This window comes from Carettochelys insculpta, chromosome 2 (assembly GCF_033958435.1).
Source record: "Carettochelys insculpta isolate YL-2023 chromosome 2, ASM3395843v1, whole genome shotgun sequence".
Classification (NCBI taxonomy): domain Eukaryota; kingdom Metazoa; phylum Chordata; order Testudines; family Carettochelyidae; genus Carettochelys; species Carettochelys insculpta.
Genome location: NC_134138.1, coordinates 279,178,108 through 279,203,856, shown reverse-complemented (window position 1 = coordinate 279,203,856; position 25,749 = coordinate 279,178,108). Strand labels below are relative to the sequence as shown.

The following is a 25,749-nucleotide window of genomic DNA, read 5'->3' as shown; positions in this document are numbered from 1 at the left end:
TCTACACGCATTCTTCTTTAGAAAGAGGTATGCAAATAAGGGAAACTGAAAATGCAAATGAGGTGCACATGTGCATATATGGTACCCCATTTGCATATTCTTATTTCGAAAGCTTCTTTCAAAAGAAGAAAGCCATTGTAGACACTGCTCTTTCGAAGGTAAACCCCACCTTCGAAAGACTCCTTCCCATTAAATAAAGCTCAAATACGCACATCATTTGCATTTTCGATTTCCTTCATTTGCATACCTCTTTCGAAAGAGGAATGCAAGTGTAGACGCCCCCGCATTGTTTGGGGGTTTCCCCTTTCCATGCCCAATGTAGACTGCTCAGTTAAACCACACAGTTAGGTTTTCAAAGTTGTGAAATTTCTTTTTCAGAAATTACTTATAAATAGACATACAAGTTTGGAAAAAACAAAAATATTGGTTTGTTAAAAGAGCCAGGCAAATAAAACATCTTCAGAAGTGTTGCATTTTTTTTCCCTACTTAGTATACTTTCAGGCTCCCGGGTGTGTGTCTGCTGACCTTGCACTGTAAGCAATGCTTTCGTTTTGTAGGTCTCTGTCTCACACATGTATTCCCCACTATCCTTGGTCGTGGCATCATGGATAACAAGAATAGCCCATGTTCCCTCTTGGCGCAAGTCGTATTTTTGGCTTTTCCGGATCGCTTTGCCATCCTTGTACCACTTCACATTGACGTCAGGTTTGGACATCTCACAGGTCAACCTCGCATCTTGCCCTGCTGTTGACGTCTTATCCTCCAGCTGCTTTACAATCTCTGCCGGTTTTTCTGAGGAAAGCAACACTACCTGTTAAAAATTCCTGTCTGGATTATTTCTCTCTCTTTTTGTTTTAAGAATTAGGATTCCTTTTATCTAAAACATCACCTAATAAATGGTTAAATACGAATAAATAACTCACCTTACATTTCTCACAGTGGTAGCCATGCTAGTCTTTAGCCATAAAAACAACAAGGAGTCCTGTGGTATCTTAAAGGCTAACAGATTTATCTGGGTATAATTTATAGACCTGTGTATGGTAAATTATGCCCAAATACATCTCTCAGCCTGTAAGGTGCCGCAGGACTCCTCATTGCTTTCCCGTTATGTTACTGATTTATTTTCAGGCAGAGATGAAGCAAGTATCTGAGTGTAGTGGGCTCTAGTGGGACAGAGTGGCCACCCCACTGCCTGGAAAGGGAGGAACCTAGCCAGTGGCCATTTTGTATTGAGCCTGGCCACTCCCCGTCACCTGTCCGGACGTAAGGAGGCAGGGTCAGGGGTATAAAAGCCTGGGCTGAGGGCTCAGTTGGCCCTGAGCCTCCAGAGGAGCCAGACAATGGCTCTGTGCTCCCTACCTGGCAGCCTAAGGACTCCGCCAGGGGCCAGCCTCCAGGGGAGTCAGAGGACGGCTCTGGGCTCCCAAGCTGGGAGGTGGAGGACCAGCTGAGTGAGGCTGAGGCCTGGGTTGGGCCACCTGCACCCTTGCCGATCCTGAAGCCCTGGGTACCCCAGCAGAACCAGCTGCCAGAAGATGACCAGCCGGACCCTGAGGGCCGACCAGAGTATCCGTCATAGCCTGTGTCCTGAGCCAGCCTGAGGCAGCAGAACTGAGAAGCTGCACAGGCCTGGATTGGGCCACCTGGACCCCAGCTGAACCTGGAACCCCATGAGCTGCAAGATGTTGCGGTGTGGATTCCCTGCTGGTCCATGCAAGAGGCTGTGTTGCTGCGACCAGGGCCCCTGGGCTACGACGCAGTGGAGTGGGCGGGCCTGTGTTCCCCCACCACCCACTTGCTGGGTGTCAGTCTCCCCGTTCCTGTCTGCCAGCACGGGCGGAGTGTCCGTTGTGTGCTGTCCTGCCCTGAGCTAGGGCCTGGGCCTCCTGAACTGTTGTGTGAGCTGCCGCATCCTCATCTAGGGCCTGGGCTCTTTTCTGGAAGACTTGAGCTCATCTCTCCCGTGCCCACCTGAAGGAAGGCTGGGGTTTTAAACGGTCGCCTCTCACCCACCCGAGGCAAGGTGGGGTAAGGACCATCAACTTGCAGGTTGTTGGGGTACCCGTGGCACTGGGGTGGAGGGACCACACACTGACCCGGAAGGGGAGGAGCCCTTCTGGGAACTGTACACCTGCTACATGGGCATATGGGTTGTTAATGAGCAGGAACTGAGAACTGACAGTTACAAGGAAGTCTGAATGGCACCGATTTGTAACAAAAGGCGCTCAGTCACTTTGGTAGCTACTGTTTTGCATTCATAGTTAATTATGACTGATGTTTCTGTGGGTGCAAATTGAGCAGTTAGTCATCTAGCTGCATTTGCTCCTTCAGGTGGTGGAATGGTGATCCCTCTCCTAGCATCCCTCTCCTGAAGATTACCTGTTCTGTTCACTCCCTCTGGGGCATCTGGCATTGGCCTCTCCTGGAAGAGAGGACACTGGGCTAGATGGACTGCTGGTCTGACCCGGTATGGCTGTTCTTATGTTCTTATGTTCTAATTATTTGCACCTATAACATCTGCTCTGTAATTAACAGCACTACAAGCAGAGAGGAGGCTACTTTAAACATTCTCTTCCCCTCCAAGCACATTTATTTTAAACACTTCAAAAAAGTGACAAATGTTTTCACTCTCTCAGCTGGTTTTTAAGTCCAATTCCTGATCCCTTTGAGTTCGTGGGGAAGGTTGCCATTTGCTCCAGTGAGATAAGGATTTTGCCTTTATCATTTACTGAGATAACCTATGTTTTGACATTGCTCCGACTTTGAAATATCTCTGCACTCATTACCTTTCACCACCAGCGAGGCCTTGGAGCTCAAGTTGCGAGTAGAGAAGGCTACTTCTCCAGCATCCGCAGCAGTCACATTTCTGATGCTGAGAGTGTACTTCCTCCCTGTGTTGAAGATCTTAAATCGGCCACCATTCTCCACTTCTTTCCCCTTCAGCATCCAATGGAAATTGCCAATGCTTTCATGGGACAAAATACATTCAAAAGTACAATTCTCCCCTTCTTGGACTTCTGTGTTCTTCAGGCGTTTCGTGATACCGATGTTCAGCTCTGGGTGGCAAGAAGGTAGGCAGTAAAGTTATTTAGGATTGGAGAAAAGTGGTATGTCACTAGCTTATACAACAGTCAGAGGGTCTGAGAGGACTCCCCACCTGTATGGAAAGACTGACAATTCACATGAAGAACAATCTTGAACGCCTGCTGTCTGAAGGTTTAAGTAGATGAGAGGTAGAAAAGCACCGTGTACATCATTAGCATATTTGGTTGAACTTCTCTTATCTGGCACCCTCAGGACCTGACTGTTGCTGGACAAGAGAATTTGCTGGACCTTGAGAGAGCAATATCATCTAGTGTATCACCAGCATTTCCTCTGTTTATTGGGCTCTTAGAAGACATTTTGGGGTACATTGCAGTTAAATAACAGCACAGAACACTGGAGAGGTGGCTCTAAACAAACTTTATGGGACCACGGGAAACTTGGCCACACCCAAGATAAGTGATCATCCGGCTAACTAAAATCATGCTGGATTACGGATGTTTCCAGATGAAAGAGTGCCAGGTTAGAGGGGTTCATCCTGTATTGCGGGAAAAACTACTCGCAAATTATTCCATAATGCCAAGTGTAACTACTACCATTCCCCAACCCTCTATGGCGTTGTAGGGATGGGAAAGGGACTTCTCAGTCTTGGACCACTTGCACTAGAGTGGGCATGTTCAGAGAAATGGGTATTCTTAGTGAAAAGGAATCAAGATGCTATGGAAGCCGGAGAGAAGAGCAGCAGCCAGAACCCCCCTGCCAAGTGTGTGAAAGAACAGTCAGTGCTCCCTTTGGCTCTGACAAATGAGATGTTAGTGGTTGTTTGTCATTTTGTGACGGGCCCAAGACAGCTGCACGTCTGTCTCAGAACAAGCAGGCACGTGAAAGGCATGGGACACTTTCTTCCTAGACTCACAAGACGGGTGAACAGTGGCCTGGAGTGGGGAGGTGTTTTCAAATGGAATATGGAATTCAGTTTTTGTTACCCCAGAAGAGACTCAAAGTTAACATCTAAAACATGTTAAACCCCATGTTCTTTTCTTTAAAGAAACCCATATTTCTTCTCTTTCTGTTCATATGTGCTATAAATATTTTTATTAAAGCATTTATTTGTTCTTTTGGTGCATTGTTTTTATTAACCACAGAAGGTTTGGAAGGACTTGCTCTAGCTCAGGCCAGTTAGTAACTGTAGCCAGCAGACTGGTGTGCAGCTTTTAGCTCTTGTCAGAGGTGCAGCTGAGAGTCAGGCTGCTGTCCCTGACAGGAGCGGTTTCCCGGTCACTGGAGTGGTGGGGAGCTGGGAACCAGGCGGTAGCCTGGCTCCTGGCTCCCTTCCACTTGCAGAGCCAGGAAACTGAGCAGGGCAGCAACCCTGGATAGTTTCCTGGCTCCAAGGAGTGGAGGGAAGCCAGGAACCAGGCTGCCCCTCGGTCGGGCTCCTCTCTGCTGGCTGGAGCCAGGAAACTGACCAAGTCTGCTGACCTGCTCAGTTTCCTCTCTCTGCAAGTGGAAGGGAGCCAGAAGCCAGACTGCTACTTGGTTCCCAGCTCCCTGCCACTCTGGGAACCAGGAAACTGACCAGCCTGTCTTCCCCTGACTTGCATAAAAATTCAAATTATGCAGGAGTTGCAGAAATGTAACCCCCACATAACTCGAGGGTTTACTGTAGTTACCCCTCAGTGCTATTTTAGATGTTATGGATGGTTTTTCCCTATGCTTCAAACAGAACAGCTGTGCTTGCAGACTCATCAATGTGTCACTTGGTAGCAGAATCACAGAATCCTAGGGCTGGAAGGGACCTCAGGAGGTCATCTAGTCCAGCCCCCTGCTTCAAGCAGGATCAACCCCCACTAAGTCATCCCAGCCAGGTCTTAAAAACCTCGAGGGATGGAGATTCCACCACCTCGCTAGGCAACGCATTCCAGTGGTTCACCACCCTCCTGGTGAAGTAGTTTTTCCTAATATCCAACCTACACCTCTCCCTCTTCCACTTCAGACCATTGATCCTTGTTCTGCCATCTGACACCACTGAGAACAGCTTCTCACCCTCCTCTTTAGAGCTCCCCTTCAGGAAGTTGAAGGCTGCTATTGAATCACCCCTGATACATATTGATTTTATAGTGGAGACCACTGTGCCTCCTGAAGGAGACCATGGGACTCCAAGAGGTAAGCAGCACTCACTCACAGCTCCATTGAAAAGAACACTACCATTTTCAGCTGCACGTACCCTGAATGCTGACTCGTGACTTGGCAAGATCAGTACCAATATCACATGTGTATAAACCAGCATCATTCTTGTCCAGATCGTGAACACTGAGACACAGTGTTTTCCCGGCTTGCAACTGTTCGTACTTGTCACCTAGGATGATCTCCACATCGTCCTTTTTCCAGATGGGATTCACCTTTGGTTTAGAGACCTCACACTCCAGTGTGATCACACCACACTCCTCCCCTACAACATCATCCAGGGCCTTCAAAAAGACGACAGGTTTCTCTGAAGGAAATTAACAGAGCGAGGGGAAGGGGAATTAAAAAAAAAACAGGACATTTAGATTAAGCCACTTTCTGTACATTCCACTAGGCCGAAGAGGGCTTCATCAGACCATTGGCATGCTCATTGTGGCTGAGACAATATAAATATGGAACCTAAGGCACTCTCGCACCACATGCCTCAAGAATTTATTCTGCAGGCAGGGGGACCACTGCTTTTTAATCACCCTTTCGTGGGGGAACACCTGTGCAGAGATGAGTGGGCATGGCTGGTTTTCAACTCCATGCCACAGGGAGCTATTTGCCATGCTGAAGTCCCATGGAATCGTGGTGTTGCTTGGGGTGTACTGTGGTTATTATGACTTCATATTTCTGGTTACAGTACAGTGCTTGTAGCTGGAGATCCCAATAGATCTGTTATGGCTCTGAGGCTCTTTAAAACTGAAAGTTGTAGCCACAGGTAGCATGAACAAGTATGTCATGTCTTACAGGAGGCCAGCAATAATGCAGGAGTTGCCAGCAGGAAAGACATAGGGTCAGGAAAGCTCTAATGCGGATCTCACCATAGTAGCCAGAGTGGGCCAACACAAAGGAAGGTGTGTCCCTTCCCAGCTGGCTGAAGCAGGAAAGGGTTCAGGTTGTTAATACCTCCTAAGTGGAGTTTTAACTAGGTTCTAGTTTTGAGTTTGTGTTTTAGAAATAAAATGAGCCCTGAAGAAAGGAATGTGACATATTTTCTCTCTCTCTCTCTCTCTCTCTCTCTCTCACACACACACACACACACACACACACTTATTTTCCTCAAATTAAAACACATTTGGACTAACATGTTTGCTGTCTGTGTGTAGAAAAACAGAACAATGCCTGACAGATTGGGAGGCGACTGAGAAGCAAACCCTTTGGCCTCTGTGTGGGTAGAGAGGGGAATAAATTCCTCAGAATCTTTGAAGGGGCTATGATGGGGGAAAAAAATCTTTCAGACTTTTTGAAGGGAAGTGGGAAATAAATCTCAATGAATTTCAGTTCCAGTTCTCCCTTTGTTGTCCTCTTGCCAAAGGTATATCCAGAATCATGACAAAATATGTACTTGCTGTTGAAACTGCATAATTCCAGAGCAAATGTACTGAAAGTAAGGAGTGGTCTGCTATGCTCCATTAGATACACGCAGGAGTTTAGCTAAAAATAATCAAAGGCCAACACAAGATAATCATCTATAGCTTTTGAAAAGGTGGTTGCATTAAGCAGAGCAAGGAATGCCCCAGAATGACTCAGGTAGCACCCATGAGAAGTAATAGAGTAATATGCTGAACCAAGGAAATATCTAGGAAGGTATCAGATCAAATTTCCTGATAGCAACATTAGCCATACTACACTGGCAAGGAAAGGACGGAAAAACTGAATATTTTTTCCCATTTTTTAGTTCCACTGCTAAATGATGCCATAGGGTTGGGACCACTACCCACCTTTCACCTTCAGCTGAGCACTTTCTGACACTTTCTCTGTCTTGATGGTCACCGTTCCTGCATCGTCAGGTGTGACCTGCTTCAGCATCAGCGTGTGGCACTTGCCAACTTTCTTGATTTCATTACAGCTGTTGGAGTAGAGGACGGTGTCATTCAGTAACCACTCCACATCCTCGTCCTCATGGGACAGCTCACAGGAGAAGATGGCGCAGCTGTCCTCCTCTGTCTCCACATCCTGCAAGTGTTTGGTTATCACCACCTGCCGGGCTGCAAGAAACCCAAGTGACAAGATAAATAACTAAATAATCCTCACTGCAATCATGGGAAATAGTTAATGAAATCATTAACAGCGCCATTGGTCTGACAGAGCTTAAGGCCAGCAGGGACCAATAAATCACCAAATCTGACCTCTTGTATAACACAGTAGGGGGACCGTATTTCTCTACACTGAACACATCTGGTAAAACCATTCATATACAAGCTGTAGTAAGATGAGGGCCTGAACCAATAGCCCATGTATCTTAGGCCTGTTGTGAGGCCTGAAAGCAAGGCCACAACAGTGAAGTCTTTGTTAATATAAAGCAAAACGAAGCTGTGAACAAGAGGCAGGCACAGCTCACAGAAGATGGCCCAAACGGGGCTGAAATTATAGAAACACTCAGACCTAAGAGGTACTAAGTATAGGCCATAAACACATTCCAGAAGGGTCTTAACAGAACACCCCATAAAGAAACATCTTTGTACCAACACATGCCCCACAAATAACAGACATACCGACCCAGGTCCAGGGCAGGGTCTAAACTGACAGCATCAAATGTAGCGATTAAACCTCTGCCCAGGACTGTCCCCAGTGTAGAGCGGTAATCTGTGAGGGGGTGGCACAATTTGAGAGGTCCTGCTGCAGTGCAGGTGGGGAGAGGTGGGGAAGAAGCAAAGAGCAGCAAAAACTGCCCCACACCCTTCCCACAGCTCCCAGCACCCGCCCCTTCTGTGATGAGACCTGTGGCTCAAGAATCAAGCGGATCAGCCAGCAACGGACTCACAAATAGGAGGGTGATATGAAGACGTCCTACTCATTACTGAGTGACTGCCAAGAGAGAGACAAGGTAATGAGTGGTAACTAGTCACCTTCAGAGGGTGGCAACCTGATACGTCAGGAGTGATGTGTAACTTGTCTGTACCTGTGTATAAAAATGTACCCTAAGGGATCTGTCTCTGGTCAGCCAAAGGGGCAGTGTCAGAGCCCTGTCACTAAGTACATTGCAAGGAACATACGTGCTGTTGTAAAAAAAGCAAACATGATTCTGGGACGCATTAACAGGTGTGTTGTGAACAAGACATGAGAAGTCATTCTCCCTCTCTATTGTGCGCTGGTTAGGCCTCAGCTGGAGTATTGTGTCCAGTTCTGGGCACCACAGTTCAAGAAAGATGTGGAGAAATTGGAGACAGTCCACAAAAGAGCAACAAGAATGATCAATGGTCTAGAGAACATGACCTGTGAAGAAAAGCTGAAAGAATTGGGCTTGTTTAGTTTGGAAAACAGAAGATTGAATGGGGATATGATAGCAGTTTTCAGGTATCTAAAAGGGTATCATAAGGAGGAGGGAGAAAACTTGTTCTTTTTGGCCTCTGAGGATAAAACAAGAAGCAATGGACTTAAACTGAAGCAAGGGAGGTTTAGGTTGGACATTAGGAAAAAGTTCCTAACTGTCAGGGTGGTCAAACAGTGGAATAAATTGCCTAGGGAGGTTGTGGAATCTCCATCGCTGGAGATATTTAAGAACAGGTTAGATAAATGTCTATCAGGGATGGTCTAGACAGTACTTGGTCCTGCTGTGAGGGCAGGGGGCTGGACTCAATGACCTCTCGAGGTCCCTTCACTCCTGGTATTCTACGACTATGTGGTAGCCTAACTGTAGAGGTCAGATCTGTGGAAGCTGAGATTGTGCTTAATTTACAGCATACCTGGCCTGGTGCCTTCATTCCTTATCTGATTTTATGGTCTTTGGGCGCTCTTGTGGAGTCTACCGCATCAGCCACCTGCCCAGGGCTCTGAATATAACATACAGCGGCAGCACACGCCTGCAGCTGTATGGTTATCATCACTAGACACAGCAAGAGTCCCGTCAGGACACCACACCTGTGACTTGTGACAACCACACAAGCGAGCGCAACAGCTGCACTACGCAGCACAAACACTCAAATGACCAGCACAGTGACTGAGCCCCGAGGAGACAGAAATATCGCGTAGTTGGCCTCTTTTTATTTACCTATTTTTTAAGGCTTTTGGGTTACCTGGGGAGAGGTGAAACACACCCTCCCCATGCCCTTCTCTTACACCCTTTCCTACCCGGCACTCTCCTCCTTCCATGCCTGCGGGCCCCTGACCGGGATGTGCCTCTCCTGGTAGGTGGCACCATGTCTTCCTGAAGCAACAACTTCTGACAGGGTTCAAATCCAGACGTGGCCAGCAGTGGCTTTCTGGCACCGAGAGGGAGGGGAGCTGCTTGCAGGCTCAGGGCAGGAATGTCTTCACCGAGATCATCCCTGCCCTTCACCTCTCCCCACCCCCTTGGCTGTAAGCAGCTGGCCCCTTCTTGCCCACACTGTCAAGACAGCTAACCCCTCTAGTCTTCTGCTGGCCAGCAACATAACCCAGCCACGTCCTATCCCCTGGTTACAGCACGGGCAGGGAGGGGTTAAGTCCTAAGGATACACTGTGTTCATGCACCAGAACCCAGGGAATTTGACTGCAGAGGCTTCAGTGAACTTGGGTGCTGGGGAGGGGGCTTATGGGATGCAGCAATCCTGCACCCCAGGGCAGGACCCACCATATGTGTGTGAAGAGGGTTCTAAGCAGTTTTCTCTGTCAGACGAGCACTTGTGCAGCCTTTCAGGAGAGATTAACATGCTACTCCATCTGATTAGCAGAGCAATCACTCCTCGGTTTTCTTGTTTCTACTGGTGGTGAACATTCGCACATGCCTCGGTGCACATAATGTATTTATTCTGCACAAGGATGGAAGATTTGATTGAGCATTGGTGCTAAGCCCTGCTGGGGGGATGCTCTGCAGCCCGCAGAGTTGGGATGTGAACAGAGCGGAAGCTGAATCCCCCATTGCTCCAGAGCTCAGTTGTGGGGCAGAAGCTCCTCCCCATGCCAGTGCAGTGCAGGGCTTTGACACATGCAGGACTCAGTTCCTTCTGTCCAGTGCCCTGAACTGGAGGGACTTGGGCTTTCCCAGTTTGCTGGCCCAGCCCGAGGCCGTGGCAGAAGGAAGGAGCCTGCCAGCCAAGCTGCTGCTGAGCAATGTGTCTGGCTCAGGGCTGGGTCTCGGCACAGCGGTGGGAAAGAGACACACCCTGCCACGGGGATAGGGAGGAGAAATGGGCCTGGGGGCGGAGGGAGGAAAATCAGGGAGTGGACAGTGAGCAGAGAAGCATGTAAAAGGCAAACAGGTGGGCAGCAGAAGTGACACATAGCCAATGGGTGCCTGCCCACACTCAACAGTTGCTGCCGCTCACAGCCACTGCTGGCCGGGATCAGGACAGAGCCAGGGCCCTATTGTCTCAGACCGGCATGCTGGGGCGGCTGTGCTGACAACCGTCTTTGCCCCTCCATCAGTCTTGCACATCCATCCCCAGCATTGGCCACTGGACCCTGCCCCTCACTGCTGATTGGTTGGCAGCTGGCAAGCAGGGATTCAGCCAGCAGCAGGACCTACCCATACCTACCCATACCCATGGGACAATTTGCTCATTTTTCAGTAAAAGTGACGACACTTCCAGGAGGGGTTAATAGGAGACTATTCCTTTAAAAGCGGGACTACTGGTCACCTGACATCACATGTATGTAGCCCAATAACAATGCACCCCATACACAAACCCTTGCTCCTAGTGTGCAATGCCATCTATTCTCCCTGCCATACAGTAATCCCTTGAGTTAGGCAGTGGTTGCATCCTCAGCAACCTCTGCATAAATTGAATTTCACGTAAATTGGGGTGGGGGTTGAGGGAGTGGGCAGCTGGAAGAAGTGGGGGACAGCCAGGTATCCCCTGCCTTCTCCTAACCAGGGGCCACACAGCTGTTTGCACTGCAGTTTCTGAAGGCTCCAACTATGGGATAATTTCCCTCTGCTCCAGTCTGATATTCTCTTCCCTGAGACTTTCATCCTACAACATAGCACTGAACCTGTCTGACTGGGCGCGGGAACTGCACTAAGTAGTAGCATCCTTCAGTCTGCACAGACTATGGATTGCGCCCTTTAAAGTTTCAATTGAAGACTTCATTTACAGCGTCTATTGTGACTATAAAGACCCACACGAGAGTGACAGTCCTTGCTGCATCTCTTGCAGATGTAGTGGGTGTCTGGCAAGTCCTTATTGTGCTTTCTGTGTGCTCGTTTCTCCTCTGCTAGCTGTCTGATCTTCATCTCGCCCTTCTGAAGGCCCTTGTGTAACCCCTGCCTCCATCTGCTGCGGTCGTCTGCTAGTTCTTCCCAGTTGTCCAGCTCAATGTCTACCTCTCTGAGGTCTCTCTTGCAGACATCTTTGTAACGCAACTGGGGGCGTCCGGGGGGTCTTTTGCCAGAGGCTAGCTCACCATACATGATGTCTTTTGGAATCCTTCCATCGTTCATCCTGTGGATGTGGCCAAGCCAGCGGAGTCGACGCTGCCTGAGGAGGGTGTGCATGGTAGGGATTCCAGCTTGCTCGAGGACGGCAGTGTTGGTAACTCTGTCCTTCCATGATATTCCAAGGATGCGCCTGAGGCAGCACAAGTGGAAGACGTTCAGCCTCTTTTCCTGGCAGGCATACAGGGTCCAAGTCTCGCTGCCATAAAGGAGGGTGCTGAGGATGCAGGCTCTGTAGACTTGCATTTTGGTGTGAGTGTACAGCTTGTTGTTATTCCACACTCTCTTGCTGAGTCTGGACAGAGTTGTGGCCGCTTTTCCGATCCTCCTATTTAGCTCAGTGTCCAACGACAGGGTGTCAGTGATGGTGGACCCGAGGTAAACGTACTCGTGGACAACCTCTAACGTATAGTTGTCAATGCTGATTGATGGGGATTCAGCAACATCTTGACCAAGTACATTTGTCTTCTTTAGGCTGATGGTAAGCCCAAAGTCCTTGCACGCTTTGGAGAACCGATCCAGCAGTTTTTGAAACTGGTCTTCTGTGTGAGACACTACAGCAGCATCGTCTGCGAACAGCATGTCTCTGATGAGGACTTCTCGCACCTTAGTCTTAGCTCTCTCTAATGTCTTAGCTCTCTCTCACTAATGTCTCCTGGAAAGTCTCAATCTACCTCTGCCTCCCTTAGCAACTCGATTCCAGCCACCCTGGTTTCCAGACCCTGTACTTCTTGAATAACAAACCTGCAACACATATAATCAGACACTGTAATAGTCACTGGGGTAAAGCCCAGGACCAACGGCACCCAAAAAAGAGCCTCTGGCACTTGAATTGAAAGAGACTCCTTTAGCTGTAAGCATCAGATTACTCTAATCCCTTGGACTAGCCATTAGAAAGACACACAATGACATGAATTCTGCCAGTGCACTGCACAGACAATGCTCCTGTACATGATTTTCCTGTTCTTATGGACAAGAACTACCTTTCTGTCTCCGGGACTATCCACACAGTGTCATTAACAAGCACTATAGTGATTCTGAAAAGTGGCACTAATGATTATTTACATATTAAACTTTCAGAGGAAAAACACGAGAATTTCTCTGGAGTCATAGAATCATAGAATCCTGGGGCTGGAAGGGACCTCAGGAGGTCATCTAGTCCAGGCCCCTACCCAAAGCAGGATCAGCCCGAACTAAATCATCCCAGCCAGCGCTTTGTCAGACCAGGGCTTAAAAACTGTAGGAACAGAGGTTCCACCACCTCTCTAGGTAACTCATTGAAGTGCTTCACCTCCCTCCTAATGAAATATTCTTTCCTATTACCCAACCTACGCCTCCTCCACTGCAACTTGAGACCATTGCTGCTTGTTCTGCCATCAGTTGTTACTGAGAACAGCCTCTCTCCATCCTCTTTAGAGCCCCTTTCAGGAAGCTGAAGGTTGCTAGCAAATCACCCCTCACTCTTCTCTTCTGCAAACTAAATGAGTTCAAATCCCTCAGCTACTCCTCATAGGTCATGTGCCCCAGCCCCCTAATAATTCTGGTTGCCCTCTGCTTAACCTGCTCCAATGCATCCACATCCTTTTTATACTGGGAGGCCCAGAACTGGACGTAATACTCCAGCGTGGCCTCACCAGTGCCAAATAGAGGGGAATAATGAATTCCCTAGATCTGCTGGAAATGCTCCTTCTAATGCACCCCAATATACCATTAGCCTTCATGGCTACAAAGCACACTGTTGACTCATATCCAGCCTCTGATCCGTTGTAAACCAAAGGAACCAAGCACAGATTCCACAAGGCCAAAGGTGCATCTCAAAGCATACAGCAACATGATAGGGCAAAAGAGAAAGCCTTGCTGGCTACAAACCACATACCTTCCACTGTCAGCCTGGCTTTGGTCTCTGCATTGCCTGCTCGGCACTTGTATGTGCCAGAATCTTCAGGCGTCAGCTTCAGAATTTTGAGCTCTGCTGTGTGCATCTCCCACTTGAGCTTGTATTTTTCAGAGGGCTCAATGAGGGTGTGGTCCTTGAACCACTCTACCACCTTTGGAGAAGGCTTAAAATCACAGGACAGGATGACTGAATGGTGTTCTAAGGCAGTCTTATCCTCCAGCCTTCTGGTAATCTGCACGTCAATGTCTGTAAAGAAAAGCATTGTGAAAGGAGGAATAGAGAGGAACAGTCGGACAAAGGTGCATTTTTATCTGTATCCAACGTCAGTTCATATATGAGGAACTCTGAATTTCTGTTAGAGCTTTGGGACAAGTATCAGAGAGGAGCCGTGTTAATCTGTGTCTTCAAAAACAACAAGAAATCCTGTGGCACCTTATAGACTAACAGATATTTTGGAGCATAAGCTTTCATGGGCAAAGGCCCGCTTCGTCAGGTGACGAAGGAGGCCTTTGCCCACGAAAGCTTATGCTCCAAAATATCTGTTAGTCTATAAGGTGCCACAGGATTTCTTGTTGTTTTTGTTAGAGCTTTGACTTGCTAAGAGGCAACCTTGAAGCTCTGGAAGGGTAACGCGATTTCCACAGGAAATTACTGCTGATTTTCTGATTCCCAAGGGAACTGTTGTATACTTACTACCATATGCAGGGCCGAACCTTGAAAGTTTGGAGGAATTGCTTATTTCTCAGTAAAATGCTTATTAAGCCTCACATCTAGGGCGCATGAAATTACCTCTGACAAGCAGGTTAGCTGTGGATTTTGATTTGCCAATTGCAAACTGAATGGTGCCGGTCATGTCAGAGGTGGTCTTCCAGAGAATCAGTCGATGAATGGTACCTTCTTGCTCTATGGTAACATTTCTGCCAGGCTGCAACACCTCGCCACCCAGCGACCACTTGGGGGGCTTCACTGATGGAATGGAGAGCTCACATTCAAACTTGGCTTCTGCAGGCTCTGTCACATCCATGTCATTCAGCTCCTTTACAATATTAATGGATTGCTCTGGGATACGGGCACAAAACAAGAGGAGAAATATGTTAGACCATGCATTTAGGAGCAGATCTTTAATAGTAGACCCTAATAGGAGTAGAGTAGACCACAGTAATGACAATGCTTTGTGCCCAAGAAAGGTAACAGCCATTTGTGAATTAAGCCTCAGACAACTCTTGTCCAATGTTCCCTCCAATCTTTTCCATCCATGTGTGGAATAAAGTTTATGTGGCCTGAGGCATGTGCAAATGTGCACCACCAACAGAAACACAAATCTAGCTCTGGGGGCTCTGCAAGTCAGCTGGGAAGCATTTGAACTTCTCCTCAGTGGCCGCACAAGCACCCAGCTTACAGGGAATGCTGCTCTTGTTAGGTAAATATTATTGGTTCTTGGTTGTATATTGTGACTGGTGAATGGGCTGACAGTGAGCTTGTGACAAAGGTCAGGAGAGAAGCCAGGTCTCCTGCCATGCAGTCCTATTCCTCAACCACAGGACCCATCCTGTTTGTTCTATTATCAGAAACATAAACCAAATAGAAGGGTTTGTAGAATTAAAGGCATCAGTGACAGGAAAGAAATTGGGCATCTACTGTCACTGTCTTCATTTTAGATCCATAGACTTTAATGCCATAGGTTCCATTGTAATTGTTTAATCTGACCTTGTGAATAACACAGACAACATAATTTCACTTATCGATTCCTACACTGAACCTAACAGCTTGTTGACATACACACATCTCCATTTAAAGACTCTCAGTGATGGAAGCTATGCATGAAAATCCTACTGCAAAAATGACATATTCCCAGTACAGACTTTCTCCTCTCTAATTGTAAAGGTCTCCAGAATGGGGATTCTACACTTTCTTTGGGAGGATCCATCACAAGTTTGTATTCCTGGACCCTCCTGTCCTCCACATCCCAGGGAAAAGCAAGGCCAATGAGCTGCAGCTATAATTCATACTTGATAATATTTTAAATTTGACACTTGTATATTAAATTCCAAATAATTTCTGGACCTATCTAGTGTTCCATATAATTTTTTTCCAACCATGGGTGGAACAAATTTTGCTATGTGCGCCAAGGACTGTGTTAATGTGCACCACCCACAGAAACATAGGCTGCCTGCTCTGGGTGGCTCTGGGTGTCTGCTGATCGGCTGGGCAGCACTTGACTGTCTCCTGGGCAGCTGCCCAAGCAGTGAATTTACAGGGAACCCTGGACTTATCCACTCTCTCTCCAATCAATACAGAAGAAAATGACCCAATACCTTCAACATAGAAATGAGCACTGCTTGTGTCATCAACAGCATCACAAGTGTAAATGTCCTCATCCTGGAACTCGGCGTCGTTGATGATGAGTTTCCTATAGACACCATCGCTCACCAGCTCGTACTTCTGGCTGGGTAGAATCTCGACGTTCTTCTTGTACCATTTAACTTTGGCACTGGGGCGGGACACCTGGCATTCCAGGATGCCCCGGTGCCTCTCAATAGCGATCTTATCCCGCAGTGGCCTCACAATTTTTACAGGCAGTTCTGAACGGGAGGAAGAAAACACAAATGGTTTGATTGGACTGACGGGCACCAGATGAAGCTTGTAATATCTTCCTTTATTATCATCCTCAATTAGTTGGAGGATTGGGGACCCAGTGCACCCACCATAAGAAAAAGTAATTAGAGGATGATGGGAAAATTTCTCCCATCAACCTCCCTTACGCCTTGTGTGTTGCGAGGAGGACAGGCTCAACTGCTGACCCCTGAGAGGTCGATTTCTTGCGTCCCTACCAGACATGTGAAATCAAACGCTGGAAGATCGACCTTGAGCGAGTTGATCTGCTGGGGTGGCATAGACATTGGCTCCGTGTAATAGGCTCAGAGGGGGCGGTCTGTGTTTTTCTTTAGCTTCACAATAACGAGCAGTCCTGTAGGACCTTCGAGACTAACAAATATCAAGTATATATAAATTTGTTTGTCTTTAAGATGCTATAGGACTGCTTGTTATTTGAGAACCTTAGTGTAAAGCAGCCAGGATGACGCTCAAAGGCAGAGAAGGAGGTACCCTCTCAAAAGAAAAGCACACGTTTCCTCCACAGTTTAAACATGGCTCTTTTCATCTTCACACCGGGAATACATAATAGTCTGCACTGAGAGGGAGACTCGTGCGTTATGCAGCTATGGTAAATACCCAGCAAAGAGGCTGATACTTCGTGCAGGGAAACTCAGACATTTTTTTCCTTTTCATGTCAGCGTTGATAGTTTGGGATTTTGAAAAGTGCTGGGTGGCAGCTTCCCTCTTTTCCCACTGAAGGCAACAGGAGATGGTTAATTTATGACAAAACCTCTTTTTAACAGTGCTATCATTACTGCTGGAATTACCTTTAACTCTAAGTTGCGCTCGGGATTCTGCCTTTTCTGCTACAAATTTGATCTCAGCAGCATCTTCCACACAGACACTTTTGTAAATTAATGCGTAGGCCTTTCCTGTGAATGAAAACACAAGCCTGCGTAACTCACTGTGAGAAGATGCCAGCTTTGTTATAAATTGCCGAGGGAGGTTGAAGGAGCTCCATCTCTGTAGATGCTTAAGAACAGGCTAGATAAATATCTAACAAAGTTGACCTAGAGGGTGGTTGGCCCTGCCGTGAGAGCAGGGGACTGGATCTGATGACCTCTCAAGATCCCTTCTATGAATTCCAAGATGATTTTATTGTCTGAGACAACATGCGGATGGCATAAGCGGATGCTATTCCATTGGCTCTAACGCTCCAATGGCCACATTTGAGAGTGGTGAATTTGACCCAAAGTCACCTTAAGTCACACATTCTTACACTGCTTAGAAAATTAAAGTTGGCTCCCTGCAGGAAAGCTGTCATGGCTCCCATGTTCTGAATTTCCACCTACAATAAGGACAGGCAGACACAGGTACATTATCCCCCACACAAACCAGCCCCCGTCCTGGTGCTTTAGATGGACTGAACCAGGGCTATCCTTGCCCAGACACAGAATACCCAGCTACAAAAGGCATCCAAAAAATAGGGCGCCACTAGGTCTTAATGCCCACACACTTGCCTCTAGCGATCCCTGGTCTCTGGCTCCACTTCCCCCAGAGAGGATCTCGTTCACTCACAAGTGGAAAAGCCCACCAGAGCTATTAGCAGGTCCGCATGGTCAGTCTCTGCTTTTACTGTGTTAGTCTATAGGAACTTAGTTTAGAATTTGCCTTTCAGTAGTTCATTAGTGTGCTACCAAAGGTTATCAAACAATGCCTCAAAATCATCATCTCCTGTGCTACCGCTAGGAATGGGGCACCAGTTTAACTGTAGTGTATAGAGCCCCATAAATCCTAAGGACATCTCTGGACTGAACCATAATGAGAATTCCAGGGCTGGTCAGACTCATCTGGAGTCTCTCCCTCTTGCACATGTCTATATATTTTCTTTTTTACTCGCTTGACACGGGGCACCTCCTTGCACTGTGATAGACTCTCTAGCTGGAGAAGATTGGACATGGCTGCTTCCAGGGTCCGTAGATGCAGGGTAACTGCTCACTTTCTCAAAGAACCAAGTGCATTGCTCCTGCCTTGGAGGGCTATGAAGGCAAGCGATTGTTGCTCACATCCCCCTGGCTGGAGGGGGTGGGGGGGTCACATTACCACCACACTGTACTTCCAGCGCTCCTTGCAGTTGATAATGGTGGTAGAACAGCAGGACATTCTACAAGCTGTGACATCTTAAGTTGATTCCAGGAGTCAATTCTCTGCGGTCAAAGCCCGACACTATCTGCCTCTCTCCACTTCAACATCCCCGTTAACAATACAACATGCAGCGTTTCCACCGTACCTTCTTGACGCATCTTAATGTTGTCTCCTGCCTTCAGTTTATTGTCATTTTTGAACCACTGGGTTTGGACTTCGTCATGTGAGATCTCACAGGTGAAAGATGCACTCTCCTTCTCGTTCACTTCCACATCTTCCAGGGGTTTAATTATCTTGATGTCTCGGGCTAGGGAATCATAGAGATATATTTATATTTATTTAGTTCCTCCGTAATTTTACAGAGTTGGTTTATTGTTTTCCTTTGTTGCCATAAAACCTGATTATAGCTTGTGTTTTAATCCACACTTGCCTGCCTTCTTCTGGGCAAATCCTTCCACAGTATAATATCCACATTTTACCCTAAGTCATGCCCATGGAATTACCAATGACTTTGCAATAGCAAGTATGCATCTGTTAAGGCAAGACTGTGCATATACCAGGATAATGTTTGGTGCTAAAGCAAATTTTGGCCCACATGTCGGATTCACCTGAGGCCTTTTCCAAACCGCACTGGCCACTGAGAATTCCTCATGATGTATTATTTTAAAGACACCGTTAACAGGTGGGTTTCCATCGGCCACCTCCATGTATTCCCTTCTCAGAAATGACAGCTGGAAATTTCACATAATTGTAGGAAATTTGTCATAATTAATACTCGCAGGAGAGCCTCAGATCCATCTGCCAGGAAATCTTAATCCCCTAAGTGTCAACTCTCAAGAGGTCCTTGATGGGTAGGGTTGAATCAAAGATAGCTGAGCAAGCCAAGGGAACTTAGAGCATGCCATTGGATGTCTTGTCCAGACACTTGCTGAATACCTGGTTGTGCTGTGGCTCTCTGGCACTGCTAGCACGAAGCACCCATGAACACAGCATAGATGACTATGGGATGACCCAGCTCCAGCAGTGCAGAGCCAGGTTAACAGCTCCTCCCTCCCCCTTTGTGTGGCCAGTGCAAGAGGCGTGGCCCATTGAAAGTGGGGATGGACAGGGCTTCCCTGAGCCCCAGCAATCTACAGCTCCCACAACAGCCCTGTGGGCCAATGGCAGCCAATGCAAGCGAGAGCAACCTACATCACACCAGCAGACTGGACTGACCCACAGCAAGGTCCAGCACTGGGGACAGAAAAATCAAAAACCAGCAGAAATCACCCTGGAAGCATCTCATGATTCAACTGCCCAACAATGCAAATAAACCTCCAAACCTGAACGCATTTCCTCTGCCTATCAAACATACCATGGACTGCGAGGGTAGCTGAACTCGTGGCATCACCTGCATCACATACATAGGTTCCTTGGTCGTTATAGTCGCACTTGTGAATAATGAGGCTTCTCTTCGTTTCCTGGGAAATAATTGTCACTTTTTTACTTGGCCGGAGCACAGATCCATTCTGGAAGGAAAAGACCAAAACTGGATCATTACCTTTATAGGAGCCTGGGATTCAGCACAATGTTCACACAGACTTTCACTTTATTCACATGCTTTTGTCTCACTTAGGTCGATGGGATTGGACATATAGCGATCTCACACAACTGGAAGGGACCTTCAGAGGCGACGGAGTCCAGCCCCCTGCACTCATAGCAGGACCTAGCATCATCCCTGATGCATTGTTTTTAAATGTATTTGCCCCAGATCCCTACAGGGTCCATCTCAAGAAGTGAAGTCACAAGCCTTGGTTTAGGAGGCCCATGCTCAAACCAGTGAGCTATGACTCTCCCAGAGTACATGACTCAAGTACATATCTGAAGCTAAACACGTGTTTGAATGCATCAACGAATGGAGATAGACTTGAGCATGTGCTTAAAACTCCGAGGAACTGAAAACATTCCGTATTCGTTCAAAGTCCTCGAAGGGCTTGACAAACAACAATTGCTGTGGTAAGGTCAGTCCCACTCCTGGGCCCCAGACCCCTGTTCAATTCAGTCTCACAGATAGCTTAGGCACTGCAGCACAGGCTCTGCTTGTCCTTGCTGGGCTGTGGACTTCTCGTCCCTCAGCTAGATGGGCAGTGAGGTAGGCACCCTGTGTTCTGCCTGGGCTGGATAAACAGTCCTCCCAAGGCACCAGCTGAACTCTTAGGCTACCTGGGGAGAAGGGAGCTCAAACACTCCTTGCTGGAGCTCCTCACCTCCCCTGCAGTCTCTGGCAATGTCTCTGGGTAGTCGTGTTAGTCTGTATCTGTAAAAACAGCAAGAAGTTCTGTGGCACCTCACAGACTAACAGACTTTTCGGAGAATAAGCTTTCGTGGCCAAAGATGAAGCAGGACTTTGCCCACAAAAACTTATGTTACAAAAAATTCTTTTAGTCTATTACGTGCCACAGGACTTCTCATTGTTCTTATCAGTTGTCTGACTCTCTCCTCCTGCTAGAATCTTCTCATCTCACCCCAGCTTCCTCTTCCACTCACCACAGCTCTCCTGGTTCCGCTTCCCGGCCCACAGGAAAAACTTTTTAAAAGACCCCATGGCAGCCTGGAGTGGAAACCAGCTGGCCCTCATTGATTTATAGTAGCCCTGTACCTGCTACTCCCACTCTGCCCCAATAACTCCAGGTCAGCAGCTCCTCATTGTCCTGAAGTAAATGCCTCCTAATTAGCCAGGGTCATTTCTGCTTTTTAGAGCTGCCGCTCTCCCCTTCTAATCTAGCCCTCCTGCCTGGCCCCGTCACACGACATAAGCCTCACAACACCGCTCTGAGACCTGCCACTGTTGTCCCCATTTTAAAAAGGAATCAACAGATGCCCAGGAGAGGCTGTCTAACAAACCCAGGAGCTTTAAATGAGGCAGGAGACTGGACCAATCATCATCAACAAACTTTGCATAAAAGCAACTGGATTCTCATTGTCTACTCCAGTCTGAAAATCTGAAGAAGTGGGTCTGACCCATGAAAGCTCATTACTTAATGAATAAATTTGTTAGTCTTTAAGGTGCTACAGGACTGCTTGCTTTTGGAAAATTGGTTGTGAATTCCAGAAGAGGTTTAGGTTTGGGGCTACATCCAGGAAACCACCCTTAAAGATCTGGTAAATAAGGAGTCTACCCAGAGGTAAGGTAGACTGGACTGGCTAATCGACACAAAGAAAATTCGGGAGTTTTGACTATGTTGGACAACCAGAGCTGCACACGCTCCATCTCCTTTTGAAGTTAATAATATGGCACCCACTGAACTCAGAGGAAGTTGGATCAGGGCCTAATACAGAAATGAAGCTGTTATTGTCTGCAACGTTCTGTACCTTAAACCACTTGACCTCCGCGTTAGGCCTGGAGAGCTCACACTCAAATGTCACCTTGTCCTTCTCAGGAGCCTTGATGTCTACCAAAGGCTTACTTATTTTCACAGGCAACTCTGCCAAAAAGAAAATACAGTAAGAGATGGATTAAGCATCATAGGAGCACAGGACTCAGGGAACAGTCAGTAAAAATAGAATCAGAGGGGCCACTGTGTTAACCTGTATCTGCAAAAACAACAAGGAGTCCTGGGGCACCTTAAAGACTAACAGATTTATTTGGTGACAAGTATCAGAGAGGGAGCCGTGTTAGTCTGCAGCTTTGAGAGCAACAAGAAGTCTTGTGGCACCTTATAGACGAACAGATATTTTGGAGCATAAGCTTTCGTGGTCAAAGACCTGCTTCATCAGATGCATCAGATGAAGTGGGTCTTTGCCTATGAAAGTTCACGCTCCAAAATATCTGTTAGTCTATAAGGTGCCACAAGACTTCTTGTTGCTCTCGAGATTTATTTGGGAATCAGCTTTCATGGGTGAAAAAACTGCTTCATGAAATGCATCTGACCAAGTGGTTTTTAGCCATGAAAACTGTTAGTCATTCAGGTGCCAAAGGACTCCTCTTTGTTCAATAAATAGAAGCATTTTAAGAGAAAGAAAAGGAAAGAAAAGAGAGTATTTCGCCCTTGGGGCACAGCCCATATTTAATTTATTCCACACATGATGTCATTATGATTAATTATTATTTGTTCCTGGTAGCAGACAGAATGTGCTAAGCACTGTTTAAATAAAGAGGAAAGCAAAGACCGAGCCATGATGTTCAGGTTCAGTCATGGAACTAGCAAGTATGGTGAACAAATGACAGTGATCTGCACCCTGATCATACACGGGTTCAGTACAGACATTATCTACATAAAGATGTTACATTACCATCTCTCCCTACCCTTATTGTTACTGGTAGGCAGCAGGAAAAATGCGGGTCTTTGGCAGAGACCTGAGTAGACCAACTTGAGTTGGGCCATTCGTGTACAATGGGGAAAGGGTTGCCTTCAATTGGGACCTTAGCACCAGGCAAACTGTCAGTACTTATCAATGGATCAATAATCGTTCGTAAATAAGAGTAGGTGGGGATGTGTGAACAGGTATATCTTCTCCAGTGTTTTCTTTGGCCTCTCAGCAGTAAGCACAGAAGCAAAAGGTACCAACTCCAGTTGCTGGGAACTGGAGAACACTGACACACACCGGAAAAATCAGATAGCAGCAGCTAATCACAGGGGTGCCCAGGGCAGTCGGCCTATGGCACACAGGAGCACACCCTGAGTGGCATTCCAGAGGGCGCTTACCCGTCACCACAAGCCTCCCTGAGGAATGGATGCCTTCCGCCTTGAAGGAGATCAGCCCTGAGTCTTCAAGCTTCAGCGAGGAAAGCGTCAGCGAATGTTTCTTCCCCAGGACGCTCATGTGGCAGTTCTCTCCTGGTTTCAGTTTCAGGCCATCCTTCATCCAACTCCCTTCCACATCCTCGTGAGACAGCTCCAGCTCGAAAGTGCCCGTCTCCTTCTCGTGGACCTCTAGCGGCTGCAGGCCCTTCACCAGCTTGACCTTTCTCACTTTAAAACAAAGGGTGGGTAAGGGTTGCCCACATCTGCCCCCTCACTCCCAGCAAAGAGAGCAGCTCAAACAAGCGTGCACACACAAGTGGATCGGAGCAGCCACTGGCCCTGGCCAGCACCCGAAGCCCTAGAAAGGGCAATTCTGGTTATTTATCTGCACTGTGGTAGTGCCTAGAGGGGCCTCTGTCATGGGTCAGAACCTCCGTGGAGTAGAGCTGTACAAACACAGTGAGGCCAACAGACACTGCAGGCCCAGGGCAAGGTAGGATGGGGGCCTGGTCTGCACCCGCAGAAGGGGTGGGACCGAGAGCAGTCAGCCCTTAGCGCCACCCGTTTCGTAGTGCCGGGGCCTCTCCCACTCCCTCCCAGCCACGTGGAGCTGCAGAGCACCCCTGCCATGGCACTTCAAAGGGGCCCAGGGCTCCAGGCACCGGCAGTGACCATAGCTCTGGGCCCCTTTGCAAAGCTGGGCATGGGGGCAACTCCTCCCCCATCACCCCCTGTCAGCGGCTGGCCTGAACACAGAGCAAAGAAACAGTCCTTGACCCGAAGGGTTTACAGGCCAGGTACGGCAGGCGAGACAATCAGTGGTAACAACAGCCAGCTGGGGGAGCGCAAGGAAGAGTGAATCAGTAGCAGTCAGCATGCTGAAAAACGAGGCCCTCTGAGGTAAAACTGGCAGAGAAAGGGCAGAGTGAAAAGCGGTCCTGGCAAAGCCACTCAGCACCTCGAATAGTGCCACCCCCACCCCCGCACCTGCCTCGCTTGTGGGGAGCATTATGGACCCCCAACATGTGCGACCAACAGGCCATCGACGAAGGGTCAGTGCAGAATTTCAAACTGAATCGCCTTGAAATATGGATTAAATTACGGGGAAAAAATAGGCTGTTGCTATTTAGCCTCCTTAGCGCAGTTGGCAGCGCATAGCTCATAATCTGAAGGTCCTGAGATCAATGCTCAGAGAAGGCATCAACTTCAGCAGGAGGGATAGCTCAGTGGTTTGAGCATTGCCCACCTAAACCCAGGGTTGTGAGATCAATCCCTGAGGGGGCCATTTAGGGTTCTGGGGGAAAATGAAGGGAAGGAAAAAAAGAAGGGGGAGATGGTGCTTCATTATTGCTAAGAAGGCAGGGAGCTGGACTCAAGGTCTCTTCCAGCTCTATGACATGTGTATTGCCATCTACCGTATTATTATTAGCTTCAGTAAAACCATGAAACATTCATAATACCTTGAACCAACATGGGACTAATCCAATCCCCTAGTGTACCCTCAGGAGAGATGAACTCACACGCCAAAGCTCAGAGATGGACTTGACACCAAAGGGGAGGAGAGACAAAGGGGGTAATTGCCCCAGGGCCCAGTGATTTAAAGGGCTGCCACAGTGGTGGCATGTGGAACCCTGAGCCTTTAAATCACTGCCAGAGCACTGCTGTGTGGCTCTCAGGGGAGGTGGCACTTCAGGCAGCATTGGCGGGAGCGCCAAGGCCTGGAAGGCACTGAGGACCAGCTGCCCCTAGCCCCTCCCCTTCCATCCTTGGCTCCACCCTTTCCGGGAGCGTGATGCCACCCCCCCCCCCACCACCACCTTGGCGGGGGATGGATGTCAGCTGTGCTGGATCTGGATCTCCAAGTTTAACCAGGAGCTCATATCAGTTCTGGATTCCATGGCTGTGACTTGGGCCCAGCTCTTAGGTGTCCACCGTCTGCTTCAGAGCTCAAACCCTGCTGCCAATGCACACCAGAGATTCCAGAGCAGCTATGGGACAGCTGCTTCAGAAACTATGCCGCACTCGCTCTACGTGTCCACAGCCCCTTCCGCCTCAGGAAGAAAGCCAAAGAATCCGTACAACGATGGCTCGTTTGGCCCTTCCTGCTGAGCACTGCTGCCCTGCTCCTCCACACAGTAGATTTCTGTATTGCACGGGGGATGTGCACCATCGGCAAGGCCACTCTAAATCTTACCCCCTCCCTGCCCCGTGGAACTCCATCGGTTCCTCTCCAAAGCTTCTCCTCTGCAGCCACTGGGGCAGAGGCAAGATTTGTCCCCAAGGAGGGGAGAACAGGAACTGCCAGTTGTTCGCCCTGTTGCTTCTCTTTTTCAGATGCAGATTCCGCTGCCCCTCCCTCTAAGGCTGCCTAAGTTCTTGACTCCTCATCTAAGTTTACGGCAATCCTCTTCCCCCACAATGGAGCCTCAGCCTTTAATGTTTTCAGAGAGTCCAGTGGGCTCCCTGCCATGGCGCCCTTTCGTCTGCTCCAACAGCTACTTCAGCACTTCAAACAGGGAATGTGCTGAGGTGGCTGGCCGTGAGCAGGGGGGGAAGGAATTAGCAAGGCTGCCAACTCAACAGCAGGCTCTCAGCAGACACCCTCCAGCCATGTAGGACAGATAGGTCTGGGACACATTTCTTCTTTTGCAAACTGCCTCCCCTACGAAGGCAGCTGGGGGAAAGCCTTTAAAGATGTGGTGTCCAACATGCCAGCCACTAGCCATGCATGGCTGTTTGGCCAGTTGGGTGTGGCTAG

The 25,749-nt window shown here is 48.1% G+C and overlaps 1 protein-coding gene across 4 annotated transcripts in view; it reads right to left on the bottom strand.

Moving 5' to 3' along the window:
- The window catches only part of OBSCN (obscurin, cytoskeletal calmodulin and titin-interacting RhoGEF), a 270,890-nt gene that overhangs the window by 145,790 nt on the left and 99,351 nt on the right, over positions 1–25,749 (bottom strand). For all 4 annotated transcript variants that reach the window (XR_012644111.1, XM_074985301.1, XM_074985298.1 and 1 more), the window contains exons 22-33: positions 22,953–23,219; positions 21,619–21,731; positions 19,622–19,775; positions 18,413–18,574; positions 16,950–17,054; positions 15,843–16,109; positions 14,317–14,586; positions 13,507–13,773; positions 6,997–7,263; positions 5,271–5,537; positions 2,788–3,057; positions 527–793 (exon numbers count right to left, since the gene is read on the bottom strand). Coding sequence is in view for 3 of the 4 variants with exons in the window: in XM_074985301.1 (XP_074841402.1) it covers positions 527–793; positions 2,788–3,057; positions 5,271–5,537; positions 6,997–7,263; positions 13,507–13,773; positions 14,317–14,586; positions 15,843–16,109; positions 16,950–17,054; positions 18,413–18,574; positions 19,622–19,775; positions 21,619–21,731; positions 22,953–23,219 (2,676 nt within the window). In the remaining variant the exon portion in view is untranslated. The remainder of the gene's footprint in view (positions 1–526; positions 794–2,787; positions 3,058–5,270; positions 5,538–6,996; positions 7,264–13,506; positions 13,774–14,316; positions 14,587–15,842; positions 16,110–16,949; positions 17,055–18,412; positions 18,575–19,621; positions 19,776–21,618; positions 21,732–22,952; positions 23,220–25,749) is intronic.